At 31.2% G+C, this 17,882-nt stretch overlaps 1 protein-coding gene across 1 annotated transcript; it reads right to left on the bottom strand.

Moving 5' to 3' along the window:
• Positions 1-2,886: 2,886 nt before the first annotated feature.
• Positions 2,887-10,730, bottom strand: LOC105136735 (homeobox protein knotted-1-like 2). The gene is made up of 5 exons (XM_011042190.1): positions 10,161-10,730; positions 9,377-9,493; positions 8,922-9,057; positions 3,306-3,544; positions 2,887-3,168 (listed from the first exon to the last, which is right to left on the bottom strand). Exons 1-5 carry the CDS (start codon positions 10,518-10,520, stop codon positions 3,010-3,012), a joined length of 1,011 nt encoding a protein of 336 aa, XP_011040492.1. The 5' UTR covers positions 10,521-10,730; the 3' UTR covers positions 2,887-3,009.
• Positions 10,731-17,882: the final 7,152 nt, after the last annotated feature.

Below are 17,882 nucleotides of genomic sequence, written 5' to 3'. Positions count from 1 at the left end.
TCACGTGAATGTTCCCAGGATTAAAAATTCATTGAAAATCCTCAAGCTCTTTATTTTATCGAGGAAATATATAATTCAATCTAGAAAAATTCAAACTTTCACGCAATCCATGCGGAGCTCAAGTCTTTGACGTATGATTTTTCAAATGTATAATCAACCCTACGCATTATAAATTTGAGAAAAATATTTTTTTTTAATATAAGTATATTTTCTGTCATTTTAGTCTCATATAGTTTTTCTTTTAATATAAGTATATTTTCTGTCATTTTAGTCTCATATAGTTTTTCTTTTAATATAAGTATATTTTCTGTCATTTTAGTCTCATATAGTTTTTCTTTTAATATAAGTATATTTTCTGTCATTTTAGTCTCATATAGTTTTTCTTTTAATATAAGTATATTTTCTGTCATTTTAGTCTCATATAGTTTTTCAAGTCTAATACTGTTGCATGTCAAATTATGCTGAAAAAGAATATTATAAAAGAAAATTTCCTCTCACAATGAGTAAATTGAAATTTGAGAATATGATAATAGTTATAATTTAAATTATTTTTTATTTAGAAATATATTAAAATAATAATTTTTTATTTAAAAAAAATTATTTTTATTCAAAAAGATCTGAAAATATAAAAAATAAAATTTAAACAAAAATAAATTTAAATTTTTTAAAAAACACGAATTTCAATAGGTTCTTGAACACATCTTATACAACATGCCATATATATAAAATAACCAAGATCTTCATGAGTATAATATGGAATTTTTCACAAGAGAACCAAAAAGAGAGTGAATCTCCTGAAAAGTGCGAGATGTAATGATGGCAATCAAGGATAACTTGAAACCCTAACATGGTCTCCACCCCATGGCATGAACATGTCACCAAGCATCTCGACGAGTGCATTGTTTTTCCCTATAACATATGCATGCTTGACACTCGTAATAGAAGGCGGCCACAAAATATAATATTTACATGTTAAGATAAAACTTAGCGTGGGGAAGAATCGTGCCCTCGCTTTCACCATGATGAGTGCTGCCATTGACAAAAACATAAATAAAATTTCCAAACCTTATATAATTAATGCCTGAACCCACCACAAAATACAAGTAGTGAGAAAAACAAATTGAGCATGAAATCGACACAAAAAGTCCGCTGTGGATCACTAAATTGTGGATGGTGTTTCTTCCGATCGGTCTTCAGTCGATGAAAGTCAGAAGTGGTGTTTCTTAGGAGGTGATGGCATCAAGAAGACAATAACTTCGACGATAATAGATGGTTTCAAGCTAGCTTGCGTGTCAATACATTTCATTTCTAGATAATAATCTTATTCTATATCAGTCCGATGCATTAAAAAAATTAAATAAATTACTCTGAGTGTTGAAACCAAGATTTGAACTCAGAAGATTAAAGAAGGAATAATACCTCTTTACAACTCCTCCTAAAGTTGGACAATAATAAATTGAGAAAGAGAAAAGGAAAAGGTAAAAATAGATCAAGGAAGTTAATGTTGTTAAGTTGAGTTTATAATTTTCTTTTTGATTACATATATTTTTGGTGTATTTTTTATTTTTCAAATTAATTTCTTTGAAATAAGATTTTAAAAAGATAAATAAATTATTTGTAAAGTTTAAAAGATTACTTTGTATTTTTACTCTAGAAAAAACATAGTTTGGATAAGAGTTTCTAATTGTTAAACTAAGCGTTTAATAGCAACAATTTAAGGGATGAATTGTTTGACAAAAGAATTCTAATCAACTAGTCTAATGCAAATTTTTATTAGAAATTATCAAGAATAAAGTTATAAGATATAAAATGTGATTTATTTTATTCTATAACACCCCCTCAAGTAGAATAATATAAATAATATATTAGGACCTCACCTAATAGTTTAAACTTTTAGGTTAAATTAGTTTTTTGACTTGGTATCAGAATCTTGGTGATCAAGCGATCACGAGTTTAAATTTCATCATCTTTATTTGATAAAAATTATACATAATATAATGTAGCTTTGTACAAGTTTCAAGTTCAAAGAGCTTTCACTTGAGAAAATATTTAAAAAATAATATAAATTATATTTTAAGATCTCTTCTAACAATTTAAAAACTTTAAAACTTGAAATTTACATAAACTTATATTACCTTATATTTAATTTTTATAAAATAAATAGAGATAATAAGATTTAAATTCGTAACCGCTTGACTCTCAAGACTTTAATACCATATCAAAAATCATCTTAACTCAATAACTTAAAATATTAAATAAAGTTTTGACATATAATTTATATTATTATCTAATAAAAATTATTATTAAATTATGAAAGTTTGTAGATTGCAATGATCAGAATTCTATTTTAAATCATTATTAAACACAGTTTGAGATTCAATCTGTCTAGATTTAACGTGTAAAGAGTGAATTAATAAATAAAGCTTGAGGAGATTCCAAATACTGATGCATTATGTTTCAATAAGAGAGCCCCGGCTAGCACTGTACATGCTCGAACAACCACGAAATTTAAACCTTAGATCCAAGTTCGACATTAGAAGAAAATTTTTTAAGTTCCCGCATAAGATCCATTATTATTTTGTTTGCATTATTGTTTCTCCTCCATATCTTTTTCCCGATGCATTCTTCCATGTTAGATGATTAAAAGTAATTTCCAGCAATCTTCAGTTAGCTTATGATTTATTGCATCAAACGCTGTATTAATATCCTAAATATGTCAAAACCTTAATAGCTGTTGCACTAGCCTCGCGAGTTGCCATATTAATCTTCCGAGCATGTCACTTTAGGATCGTTTGGGTATATTTGTGAAATTTCTATTGAAAGCGGAACTCAAATGGCATAATCTTACGACTAGCGAAGAACACTTTGGCAAATAGCATGCAGATAAATTTGAGAGAAATAGTTCGACAATTGAAGCGGTGAGCATTTCATTGGGCATCAGCATGAGGCCCTGCCCAAGCATGTACAAAAAAAAAAGGCGTAGTGAGAGCAAAGTGGGAACACCCCACCTCAGTCGTTCATGAAAAAGGGACCATACAGACTATCCACGACAGCAAATTGCATGTTCTCTGATGGTTTCCAGTGACGTTTCCTTTGATTGATAAACCAGTTGTTTATCTGTTTCTGATCCAGACCAGTTGATTCGGCCAACGCAACCTTATCAGCTTCCTGAAATTTAGAAAACAGTAAGATGCGATTCGAGGGCTTGATCGAGAATTCAGATTTTCCAACAAAATTCTAAACATTAGAGAAGATGGATTAGGATTTTCACTTGATTACGATATTTGCTTCAAAGAAATCATTACCGTTGGGTATGGCCATTTGTTATGAATGTTCCACCAGTTTAGCAGGATTTGCCTTGCTTCCTTTGGTAGCTTTCCTTTCTTCTTCTGTTTGGAAAACGCATGCTTTAGCGTACTTATGTAACCACTATATTTACGTAATAGTTTGTCCTTAAGCTCTCGATCCTCGCTTATACGGGTAGAATCTAGCACGTCTGCCCCTCCTCCACTGGCATCTTCATCAGATGAACCAGCAGCTTCATCTGGCAGGAGAATGAACTTTGAGGATGCCAACAAACATGAAAAACCAAGCTACAAGTGTTTTCAAGAAAATTCATATGAACAGCTACCAAGTTCGAAGGCTTTAATTTACAACGTCAAATTCATTGACATTGTTCACAATAACACTGATATTCCGGTGTTTCCGCCAAAACCAATACTTCTTTTTCGTAGCAACCCTACATATCTAAACCAAGTAACCACATACTGGATGACTCCGCAACCACCTTAAAAATTGAATATATATATATATATATATATGCAAGACAGAATAAGCTTGGCACTACAGCCCACAGTAAAACAAATTACTTGTTTCAATTTTAGAGAAGACTCCAAGAATTTTATTGGGGACTATAGAAGCACCCAATTAACAAGCAACTTCTTCAGCATATTATACATTATATATACAGTAGGACAGCCCAATCCAACAACGAAATGAAAGTACATGCCCTACAAACCATAGTGGAGGCGATCAAAGATTCAAAATCAACCACAACAACGAAAGGGTCTCAAGAAAATCTAATTGAAAAGAAACAGAGAGAAGAGAAGTGCGGAAGTGGGGTCCAGCGTCATCAACACATGGAGCCATGATCCCATGTCTCCATGGATGTGATTTAACACCATTGCATGCTGTGCTATGAGGTCGGGACCCACAATCAATTTTTTCAGAAAAGAAGAGCATGCACAGGCAAAACTTAAAAGTAGGAGAGAGACAGTCGATCAGAGGTTCGTTGTGTCGTATCGCTGTCAGTGAGGGAGAGGGAGTTGGCGTCTTCAACAGAGTACGGTTCCTTAAAAAGATAAAAGAGGTAACCCGCAAGGCACGCACGCACTGCCCTAGACCCCCTTCTCTTCTTACGATACTTCCAGTGACAGACACCTCAACTCGCCTCGCCTCGCCTCCCCTCCAACATGTGCAGTGCTCGCATTAACTTCCCTCAACCTTGGAAAAGCCCCAGAGAAGAATAAAAAATAGGGGAACCGATTGGTATTTTGCCGCATCATTTTCTCCCAGAGACTCTATACTGCACCCAAAGGCTAAAAGATTGAACAATGAAAGAGTAGCATTTAATATTTTTGCAATGATTCAGAGCTGAATCACTGCACCAGAGAGGAACATGCCTACGACCTAGTTGAAATGAGACTAGAAAGATACCGACGTAGATTATACAGAGCCACCGAAAGTTTGGCCCAGTGAGAGTGAGAGTCTCATTGCTTAGAACCTGGTTTTGCAGCGCTAAAAGCGGGAAGTCCAGTGTGGTTTACAAATTTTATTAACTTAACCCCTGTCATGTCTCTTCATGTCCAAACCCTAAACCCCAGACACGTGCACCTCTTCATCCTACTAATAAAAATCAGACCCCAAAAATCATAATCCACTGAATGAAATATGAAGTAAAACCCAAACTCAAAACTTCAAAAAGCTCAGTCCCTGTCAAAACTCAAGTTTGAAACACTCTCGTGTCCAAAAAAAAAAATATTAATAACACTAACAATCTATGTGCAGCTAGAACTTTTATAACATCCTCGTCTTTTAACATAGATACCTAGCAGAAACCATATAGATGAAAGAGTGAACATGGACTAGGGAATGGAGGAACTCAATGCAATGAAGAAGTGACAGAAGGTGGAGATCAGTCATGCATGTCATGGCAACAACTAATCTGTGTATGCAACCTGGGAGGGTTAGTAACATCAATGTGCTTAGACGCACTTTTTCTAATCTTTTTTAGTTTCAAATATTGTTAGTTATTAAGGTGCTTGGCGGAAAGCAAACTGAGCAAATTGAACCGTAGGAGACATAAACCAAACCAGCCAACAAGACATCAAATTCAAAGATCATACTTCAATCTATCTTAACTGGAAAAAAACAGCAAGCAATATGAGCTCGAGGCAACAAAAAATAATTTTCTCCTAATCAGTGTAGAATTTAATTCATAGCATCCACACCATGTTGGCTATACACTATACCTGGAGGATGATTTTGATAAACAAGCATGACCGTTTTAAATTTGTTTGCAATCCTGTAAATAGTTGAAAAACATGATCAATAAGCTTAAAAAAACACATGATCACTCACAACATTCACGTCATAACGAGGCCACAACACTAATCCTATTCCATTGTAAGCATAAAATGAAACATCAATGGGGGCATTCTTCATTGAGAGAATGTGAAAGCCAGTCGTGTACCAAGTACTACTGTTCACATAAGATTGTGCACATAATCATACCAGGCTATACTATCTCTTTCAACACTGAGAAGAAGTGTGTGATTGTTGAGATATACCAGGCAACACTGCCGCGTGTGTTTCTAGTTTTTTTTATAAAAAAAAAAAAAAAAAAGCCCAACTTATCCAAACCCTAAAAATTTCTTTGCCCATGGATTTTTCAAAGCCATCTCCACTGAAACTTAATGCAGAATGACAAGATCTCCAGATAAGAACAGCAAATAATTCTAGTCTAATAACTAGAAAGGAGAGTTTATTTGTGCGCAATCAAGGAAAGCCTCTAGTTATGCTTGGGACAGTAAAGGAACAGCAAAACACTTCAGTTGATGGAATAGAAGATTATATGGCCACGCCATGAGGAATAACAAGATATTAGCATAAAACTGCAATAGATGAGACACGGACATATGACTCTTAACTATCTAATTCAATCTTATGCATATAGCTCAAATGCATGCAAGAGAAGTCCTAAGTTTTAGAGCCTCTGACACGCGAGCTGTTTACGTGTTAGTGTACAAGGAATACAAATTCAAGCCCGTGTTTCCAACAAACACTTGAACATGGAATGATAGCAAGCTGCATGAAAGCATTCCAGCCATGGTGGTGCAAGCAAGCTCAAAGGTACGGCCGATAAGTAGAGCTTAATTACAAAGTACTTAAATCCTAATGACAAGATGATGAAACGTTGAAGCACAAAATGATACATCAAACCATCAGAATGCTATGGTCATAAATATATGAACAGAAAATAGCTCAATAAATATACTAAGGCTAGTTCATTCGATGCTTCTTCAATAAAAAGAAGGGAAATAGAGGAACCTCTCCAAAGAAGCTAATGAACAATCACGTCAAAGAATCATATAGTAGTCAAGAGGCTGACCAAGAATTCAGCTTTTACCAGACTAAGCCATGAAAGAGGGAAACCTCGTGTGCTTTCTATGGAACAACACCACCTTGACTCCAAGTTGAGAAAATATAGATCATCAATCTTGCTAGTTGACAAACAAAAAGATACTTGAAGATATTCCAAGTAACAGCTTAAAAGCAAAGCATTTTTTCTTCTTATTCACTGTCCAGCACTAAGAATCCCTTTTAATAGCATTAAAGTCTCTAATCAGGGAATATCTAGAGCATCAAAATGCCACAAAAGAATATGAAAATCTTCACTGTACAAATAGGCAATTGGCAGAAAGAGTGCGAAGCACCACTATAGTATCTTCACAAACTCATGCACCCTCTTAAAATCGCAACTTTAGTTTCACGCATGCAAAAATATAATAATTCAACCAATCCATACCTAAAGTTTTTATTCCCAGACAAAATCCATAAATTAACTCCAAGCCAACAGCTAGAAACAGTGTACGAAATGTAACTTTCAAAATGATTCTAAAAAATAACGTGCGACTATACTAAATGTGTGAACTTGTTGCCTTAACCACAACGAAATGCTCTACTAAATTAACAATTTTGGCGACAAAGTCCATCTGTATTCTGTACAAAGTACAAAAAAGCCACTAGTTTAAACATGTTATTAAATTACATTAAGCCTCAAAAGCAAGAGATCAACAGTGTTCAGGTACATAAAAAAGGAAAGGAGTAGATGACAAAGGAAGACAAGAGGAACATCCTAACACGAGCTGCAGGTGCCTCTTTACTTCACTTGCCATAAAGAAAACATAATATTTTGAAAACCAAACTCATAATACTTAAGTCTACCATGATATCTCTTGTTCATTGGGAGATTCAGTTGGGAATCTAATGGATTTAGTTATGTGTATGATTAGGCAGAAAAGGGGTTTGCTTTCACTGGGGCTACATTTTATATATTTCCAACTGCCTGCAACTCTTCCCAATGAATTCTTAACATGCAAAGACAGCAGTCCCAAGACTCACTCTATGGATGCCAGAACTAATCCAATCCTAAGACCTTTCCTGAGGAATAGTTTTTAATTCCCACCCATGGCATGCACTACAACTCATGCTTTATTGAAACTTAGATCTCCAATCACGATACAAATAAAATTGAAAGCCAGTTGTTTGAAAGGGAATTACTTATCCCATTTGCATTCACACAGCTAGAGACTAGCATCCAAACACTCACCAGAAATGTGTAACAATTGATTAGGCACAAGCCAGTATAACCTCAACCTTGTCCAAGGACAACTATGAGGAACAAACAACAAAGGGAGTTTAGTTCATGAGGCACTTGAAGAAACTCACAACTCATAGGCTCTTATCAGTTCCCAAGATAAAAAAATGTTTTTTAATATAATTCATTTTCTCAGACATTTTCCATTATTCCGATGTTTTTGTTCCCTTTCCCTCGTGCTTAAGATAAGAAGAAAAAACGGATGCTTACAAGTAACTAAATAATCAGTATCAGGATCAACAGCAACACCAAACCACAATCGATTTGAATACACAATTAAAAAAAATTGGAACATCAAAGGTTGAATTTACCAAATGAAAGCTTCTATTGGTTTTTATCCTTCAATGCAACCCATGACTAAAGCAGCTATCTCCATGCTTCTTATCTTTAAAGCTATTAATTATGACTCTTGAATGCTCCCTTAAGAAAGAAACATGAGGAAAGAGAAAGTAGAGATGAAAGCCTAATGCCTCCAACCCTAAAATGGATAACTTTTCTACATGTTCTCCCACATTGCAGTATTAATTCAGATCCATTTCCAACAAAAGTGTCTTTCAATAGAGAGATCCATTTCAAAGAGCAGGTGTTCTCTTTCTGTTCTAGGGTTTTTGTTGTTTGGTTATGCTTTTTATCATTTCTACATCTGAAACCTTGATTTGTACAGCAAGAATGTGAATATATGTTTCTTAAAGGTGCAGGTTTTTTTACCAGAAGCAATATGGGAAATTGGCCATGAAAGCAGCCTCTATTTCTCATGTGATCCGTTTGTCCTGCTAAAATACACTAGTTTTTATGCTAACGTGAGCGCCTCTCTCTCTCTCTCTTCTCTCTCTCTCGTGTGGGTATCTCATTGTGTAATTACTATCACAGCTTCCCATGACAGAAGATTAAACTATAAACAATAAAATCCACTGCACAAACATCAACAAACTAGATAACATACTGGATAGTAAAATATATATATATAGAGAGAGAGAGAGACCATAAACTTGGCTTCTGGAAGGACCGTTGCAGAGAGTATTAAACTGAGCTTCTATATCATTCAAGAAAGTAGTGGCTTCATCAAAAGGCCTTGAGAGATCCACTTTATACTTCATCAGAATGTCACAGTAAGTTTCCTGCACGGAGAAAAATGTTAAGTACTATCAGTCAGAAAGAGAAAGAGAGGGAGAAGGAAATAAAACTCCATTTTGAAGAACAAAACCTAGAAAAGGAAAGGAAAAAAAATATTTCAATGGAAATCAAGAGATCAAAATAGGAAGCCCGGGAAAAATAAAGGATTTTACTTCCATGTCTAAATAAGCAACTAAACAAGGCCATCAAAGAAGTAAACTGAGAAAGTTAGCAGAAGAGAAGAGAGAGAATGAGAGAGATGGGAAATCGCTTCTTAGGGTTTGGGCTCCTTCAAGAAGAGAAGTTTGCAGAGGAAAAAGAGACCATGAACTCGTCGAGCTCGGGATCGGCACCCAAGCAAGAGGCGACAGTACCCTTGGAAACATCATTCACTAGCCGGATTTCATCTAATAAATAAGCCATCTCCGGCGGTGCTCCCACCTGCAAAACACAGAAATCAAAAATCAACTTAGTAAAAATAAGAAAATAAAACAACAGTAGACTTATCAATACACTTTATGGACAATAAATACTGCAACTTTCCAATTTCCAAGACTTTCAAAAGTCTAACAGCATATACAGTCTACAGTCTACACAGTCTCCCTATAGTATGAGCCTAGCTAATGAGAAAAGTTGGTATTGCACAAGAGTATTGCTTTTCATTTTAACAAAAATGTCAAAGAAACTGATCGACATAAAAGGAAAAGTTTGCACGAGAAAACACATGCAATCGCAACAATATAGCAATAAAAATAATCTCAAAAACTTTTGCAACAACGCGTTTCAAGGATCAAATTGAGATTTTAAGGCATCCCTCAAACCATGACTGTCCTCAGACCACCGAAACGTTGGAAATAAAAAATCCCGTATCCTTGAAGTTTTGGTTTTTTTTTTTTTTCAAGAACTTCACACTCCATTTAGAAAAGAGGTCCTCCTCCTTCAAGTTGTATCATCACTTGGCCAAACTTACCATTCTTGATTTGCTTGAGTTCTTTTCTTTTTCTTTTTTCTTTTTTTGTGCGTGTGCTTAATAGTTTCTGGACATCTTTTGAGACTATTAAATAGCTCAATCCAAACTATTAGTTGCAAAAAAGATTAGTGTGTATACCTTCTGGCAATCAATATAAGCTTCAAGTAACTTAGGGTAAAGAGGGTGAGAAGCAATTTTAGCCCTAATTGCACAGGAAACCTCCTCTGAATTGTTACTATTACTATGATCACCAACACCCCCTCTCTGCTGCTGCTGCTGCTTCTGATGCAACTCCGCCACCATTGAAGCAGCATCAGATACTGAGGAGCCACAAAACATCTGCTCCGATCGAAAAACAGGAAATGATGGCTCCCCGGCTGGGGAGGTGAACCCCACAGGATGGTAGTAATTAGCCACTGGAGCAACCATGTTCTCTGATGTAACCTGCAAAGAGTAATCAGAGCTAGTGGTTTGAAGACCGTAAAGTTCTTCCATCATTGAAAGAAAGAAAGAGTCAGGATTAGCAAACTGCGTTCTTCTACTAGTTTGCAGCAGCAGTAGCAGTGGTCGATACTGCAAAAAGAGAAGGAAAGATAGTGAGGGTACTACTGTGTTGAAATAGAAAAAGAGATGTGGTTTGTAGCATTAGGTAATGGGGAATGAGCCACGGGGAGAAGAGAATAAAAAGTTACAGAAGTTACAGTACGTAATATATAATAAAGGACTGGGTTTATCGGATACTTTTGTGCTCCGCTGCGGGGTTGTTAAATCATTTTATAATATAAAAAAAACATATATATATATTCAAGAGATAACCTTTATTTAAATATTCCGTGACGCAGAATAATGCTAGAGAAAGAAAAAAATAAAATAAAATAAAATTTTTAATGCCTAATAATTTAATATTAAAAATTAAAAAAATCAAAGTTAAATAAGACTGATGTACAAAATTAGCAGCTCTGGTGAGGAACCATAAAAAAATTGTAACCATTAAAAAATTAAAAATAAATAAATAATAATAAAATCTAAATCTAATTTAAAATCTAATAAAAAATAATAAGGGAGTTGATGAAAAAAATAAAATAAAATGTTGAACGATAAAATTAAAAAAAAAAAAGTTAAGAAAATGATTTAGAATGATAAAATTAAAAGAAAAAAAAAAGTTAAGAAAATGATTTAGAAGATAAGAAATTAAAAAATAAAATGGATTAAAGCTAAAAAAAAATAAAAAATATTAAGGGATAAAATTTAAAAAAAAACTAAGAAAAAAATAAAAAATAACAATCAAGAAAAAAGATATCATGTCTATTATAATAAAAATCAAAAGGAAAATGATGAGAAAAAAATCTAAAAATTTAAAACAAAGAAAAACCAATCGAAAAAAATATTATCATAATTGAATTTTTGCTTTATTATTTTTTTTTGTCAAAAAAATACTATTTTTGTTTTTTAAAAAAATCAAGTGATTAACTAGAACAAAAACACGTTGAAATATGTTAATTTTTTGTCATTATTTTTATCAAAATAATATTATTTTTATTTATTGCATAATAAAAAATTTAATCAACTTTGATATTCCCAGTCATTCAACCTAACCAATGACCCGAGATATAACAGGAGTCGACTCTCAGACTAAGTTTTAAAAGCATGATAAAAGATAAACATCAAATATGATATAAAAATTCAATGAAATTAAACAATAAGTGATGAAATTAGCAAAAAAATTATTAATCAATAAGGTAAATCAAAATAAAATGAATTATAATCGTAAAAATAAAAATTAAATTTAAAAAAAATAAATAAATAAAATCAAATGATTAGAAATTAAATAGAAAAATAAAATTCAATTATAAAAAAATAAAAATCAAAAAAATAAAAATTAAATTTGATAAAAAAATAAAAAATCACACGTTAAGAAATAAAATTGAAATACAAATCAATCAAATTCTATATAATTTAAAACTTAAGAATTACTTTGTATTTTTATAAGATCAACACACATTTTAAAATGAAAAAAAAAACCTCCAAAGCTCTATCTATTTTGGAAGCTAACACACATTAGCCACCATATAAAGGATGATGCGATGGTTTGAACACTACTCTAAAAACATTGTATATACTATTTAAAATGGATAAATGCCTTTTATTTAGTATTTATCAACTATTTTTTATTATTATTTTTACAAGGATAAAAAACGTTTGACCTCGTATAATAATTATAAAAAAAATAAAATAAAAAACAAAAACACTCATTCACCTTCAGCGAAAAAAAAAAAAGAATCAAAGAACTATTCGGCAATTACATTGGACGAAGTTTGTAACATCTTTGATATCACATAATAATTACAAAAAAACCAAGTTCAATTTTAGGTGGCAAGTTAATTCCAAGAGCTATGCAATAATTAACTAAAAAATATATAAAAATTCAAAAACATTCCATAGACAGGAGCTGTCCTTAAAAAAAAAGAAGAAGAAGGTTACAGAGTAATTTTATTAAGCAAAAAAAAAGAAGGTTACAGAGTAATTTTATTAAGCAATAAAGTATGAAAGCAATATTTACCCCTCAATGTGTTATATTCTTTAATTTTTAAAAGATAAAACAGTCGTTTTCATAGTGGATTACACTATTTATAATCCACAGTAAATCGCCATTTTCTTTAGCCTCATGTATGCATATATATAATAATCTTTCACTTTCACTTTCAGGTGTTTGAAATTAATTGATGGAGAAGAACAGAACTCAGCTGATGATGATTGGTCAGAATTAGACAAGGAAAGAGAGAAGTGTTCAAAAAGTGGGTAAAGTGGTCTTTGTGATTTTAGCGTCCGAATAAGCTTAAGTACTTCTGAGGCATGGACCCGCGAGCCTCAGTTACATCTTTTCACACCCTCCTGCGCACCTATACACTCCTCCACGCCATTATGGTGCGCGTTTCCGTGACTCGCCTTAGTAGAATCTTTTAAACCCTGTGAACTCCCGTTGCAGCAAAACTTTCAGCAAAAACCAGCTTCAAAACATGCTTTCATTGAGCCGACCATGCATGCATCCTTCACTCATTGCAAGTCGGGTGTATATTTTTGTTGAATGAAAATAACTTTACTTAGATGTTATGTTATTAATAATTTTTTTTATAAAAATTAAATATTATAAGAGTTAATTTAATATAACTAATTAATTTTATGGATCTAAAAACAATATAGATATTTTGTAAAAATCTAGTTTGATTTAAAAAAATTTAAGATAATATTTTTTTAATATTAAAATAACTTGGACTAACATGTTAAATTCATGACCGGGGTTATAAAATTATGATAATCTTATATAAAGTAAATCAAAACAAATTATGAAAGTTAAATTCATGACCGGGATTATAAAATTATGATAACCTTATATAAAGTAAATCAAAGCAAATTATAAAGTCTAATTCTCAATCAACTCAATGTTGAATAATGAATTTAAAAATAAATCAATTAAAAAAATAATCTAAAAAATAACTTGAATCAACCTGTCAAATCTATGATCTAGGCTATAAAACTGAAATAACTTTATAAAAAGCAAATTGAAACAAATAACAAAGTCAAATTCTCAATTAGTCTAATGATAAAGAATGAGATTAAAAAAATCAATTAAAAAAATATAAAAGCAACCTGAATCAATCCCTTAAACCCATGAATCCATGAGATCGAGATAATCTCATAGAAAAAAATTTAAAAAAATGACTTGATTTAACCTGGGTTAATTGTTAAATCCATGATTTTTATCACAAGAGTGAGATAAACATATAAATAACATATAGCTTAGTTCCCAATCGACTTTACCGAACCCAATATTGAATAAAAAAAATTATTAAAAAAATAAAATTGAACAAATAACACAAGAAATGAATCAAGTCAACCTGGGTTGACCCACAAATCACTATTCATTTGGAGTTTGATGAATGGAAAATGTTTTCTTTGTCAACTTATATTTATTAAATCTTGTTGGATTTCATTAAGGATCTTTTTTAAAAAATTCAAAATCATTTTAGTTTTTTTGATTCATTAGCTCATCGAGTTTATCATATGTAAGTGCTCAACTCAAATGTAAGTATAGTACCGATCTTGAGTTGTCCATGACAATTACTGCTTTCGTTGTTTATTAAATTTGATCATGTCTCCAAGTGTGATATTATTTGTTTTTTTATGAAGGAGTTTAACAAATCATTCACTTCTTGAATTCTCTCAAGAACTATCCTTTGATTAGTTGCATGTATATTGCCAATAATCATCAAAAAGTTTTCTACTATTGACCTCATCTTAGATTATTAATTAGCCAAGAAATTATCTTTAATTGAAACATACTCTTCAGGCATATGTTATTATAAGCCTTCACAGAGTTGCCAAGTCATCCAAATATGCAATAAAAGTTCATCGTTATATATTTAGTGTTATTTTTAATAAATTTCTCTTGGTTGATCTAATCAAATCGTGGAAACAAATTCATTATCATCACTAACGATGTTCTCTTTTATCATTTATATTCATGTGGTGAAATGCACCTTAAATTAATGAGTTTTAAAATAAATTGTTCCATAATCAGTCTTGGTGGTATCTTTCCAATATTTATCCCAATGTACTCATATGATAACATCTCTCTGGAGTCATAATTATATTTCATAGGGTAAACAAAAAATTCAAACATGAAAATGCCTTTTACATACAGTTTTACTCTCAACTGTTACTGAAATTTATTAAATCATAGACTACCTTGAGCAATATTGCCCTTAGTTAATCTAATCATGCTTATTCAATTGTTCATCATCAAGAGGCATTTGTCATTGCCATAACTTTGATAGATTTCATTGATTCATCATTTGATTTTGTCCACCAGCTAATCTGATTATTATTTTTTTTTCTTCTCAAGGTTCACTACATTACCCTCAACTACTTAACTTTTCAATGATGATTAAAAAGTATTGATGTCATTTTGTCAAGGATTTTACAAACTAGATCAATATTCTTTTTTGTTCAAAAATCTTTCTTATTCCATAATCAACTCGCACATTTTAAAGATCATATATATTCAAGCCTAATTGTTGAAATGAAATTAGAAAGATGTTAATTTTTGAAAATCAAACCTTTTTAGTTAAAGATCCAATACACAAAATTCAATACATGTAGTACTTTGATTATCTTGTATTTTGAAATATAAATTAACCTTTTATAAGATTAAAATGGTTTTTTCTATGGTTTTTTGTATTGATTCTAATCTCTGATTTTGGGTATATCATTTGAAGGTACATGATGATGTGAACTTTCATGGACTTCAATAGCAGAAGGTTTGAGTAAAGACTTGAGGTTCCATTAAAAATTTACCTTGTTTTCAACACTTACTTTATCAGCAAGTATAATAACAAATAGTTTTAGTTCATGAAGTTACGATCCTTATGAAAAAGCTTTTTAAATTTTGAGAGCATTATTTATCAGTGCAAATTGCTTACTTAACTAAAAAATGCTTTTAAATGCATGTAATACAGGCTATGAAAAAAAAAAATTCATAAGCTCAAAAGGTTTTTAAGGGTTTCAAATATCTAGGATCACCATCAACTATTTAATAACTCTATTTCTTCTTCTGTCCTTGTTGAAGAAATTACGTATAATCATGCTATATATTTCATTAATAAATCTTGTTTTTAAAACTAGATAAAAAACTTCATTGTAATTAAACAATAACCATGCCTCATTTCTAACAAGATTTCTCATTGATAAAAAACTTTCAGTGTTATCAACCAAGGTTAAACATTAATATATAATGCCACTCCTTTCACTCATTGTTAATTTTAAACTTAGAGAGAATACTAAAATTTATTCGTCATCATTTATCTCTTGATACTCTTTAATCTCAAATTTCAATTCAGAAGATAAATCAATGTTTGTACTAATCATTAGTCTCTTTATTTCCTTCTTTCTGTTTCATTGTCTTTATAAAAGAATAATATATAACCATGCCACATACTCTATTATCATCTAAAATATTAATATTTTTTTTAAATATATTATCTGATATATTATTGTTTTAATATTTTAAAGATGATTTATCCCTTGCGTATACTGTCTTTATATTATTTTTTAAAAGATTAGAAAAAAATCTCATCTGCGATGCAGGGCAGAAAAGGATCCAGTAGAGAATAATTAATTAGCTTTGCTATGAGGACTGATTGTTGTGCTGTGAACGCAAAGAAATCACAGAGGGTGCAAGGCAGAGTAAACTGGCGCGTGGAAGAAGGAGAGTCGTGGTTGATGGTGAACATTTCGCCCAGTGCATCCGCTGACACAGCCCTGCTTTATGTATGAGTTTGACAGATGAATGCAAAGAGCAAACCATAAGGATCTTTTCCTTGTTGATGACGAAAAAAATAGCAGCATCATTACATTATTTGCCGGAACTCTTACCTTTTTCTGTTCTTATTAAGCAAACATCATCATCATCACATCTATAACTACAACTATATATATATAATGGCGTCGAATGCCCAAGGGAAGCTTTGCTTCAACAATTTGCTGTTATTTTTCTGCAACGCATTGTGCATCATCTTCACATATATATATATATAAACTCTTATGAATCTATATAAAAAAATAAAATAATTTTTTAGACTTGTTTGTTTTTATTTTAAAAAAAAAATAAAACAAATATTTTTTATTTACTTTAAATTAATATAATTTTAATGTTTTTAAATTATTTTGATGTGTTGATATAAAACTAATTTTTAAAAAATAAAAAAATATCAATAACATGTATTTTAATATAAAAATTATTTAAAAATAATTATAACTATATTTTCAAATAAAAAAATAAACTTTTAATGACTCCAACCCCTTGGCTTTCTGCTAAGGAATTTATTTCGAACAATTGCATGTTTTTTAAGTTAAACAAGTTTTAATTTTAATACAGATTTTACATGGAAAAATTTAAATTAAATATTCCATTAAAAAAAACTGAAATATGTTGCCAAACTCATTTATTAAAATTAATCGGTAATGATGAAATATGTTATCAAACTTTTTCTTAGAAAATAGTTTACAGCGATTATTATATTATTATCTTTTTATTGGTAATGAAAATTGTTTCCCTTTCATGTAAAAGGGTAGCCTCTCTCCCACCTTTTCTCAACGCAAAGTCAAAAACGAAGCATGTCTAAATCTCAATTAATTTGACATGTCTGTGAAAAATATAAAAAATGTTAGAAAAATGGAGGTTCTAGAAGTAGCCATCCCCAATGTTGGATGCCACCTAAGATCTACGTATGACCATTTACTTTATAAAAACAAATACTCCAATATAGATTATTTTGTATTAAAAAAAACCTAACCCGTTATTTAGAGAGAATAAATAACACAGAGTAATATTGGCCAAAATAAGTCCCATGTCATCTACGCATATATAGATAATTGTTGCTCCAGATATTACATCAAGTAATTAATCTATACATATATATTAAAAACTAATTAATATAATAAAATTAATTTGATATATAATAAATATTATATGTAAAATAATATTACATGCCAATTAATCATGTCTTTAATATTGTGACATATAATGCATCGAATTGCATGAATACTTCAGGGAATATGACTATGTAGGTATAATAAAACAACGTGTAATGGATAAATATCATCTCATGTTGGTATCTTCATTAATCATCGAATGTTATATATCAAAAACATCATCTCTCAAAGCACTTTAAAGATTCAAATAAGATATATGAGTCACTAATCAATTCTCTTCATATTATTCTAACTACTAATATTATGCTTATCATTGATATCTATATAATCCAATATATTTTAAGATAGTCGAAACTGTCACATTACTCA

The sequence above is a fragment of the Populus euphratica genome, unplaced genomic scaffold (assembly GCF_000495115.2).
Source record: "Populus euphratica unplaced genomic scaffold, PopEup_1.0 scaffold60.1, whole genome shotgun sequence".
Taxonomy (NCBI): Eukaryota; Viridiplantae; Streptophyta; class Magnoliopsida; order Malpighiales; family Salicaceae; genus Populus; species Populus euphratica.
Note: the sequence above shows the minus strand (reverse complement) of the source record. Positions and strands in the feature narration are given on the sequence as shown.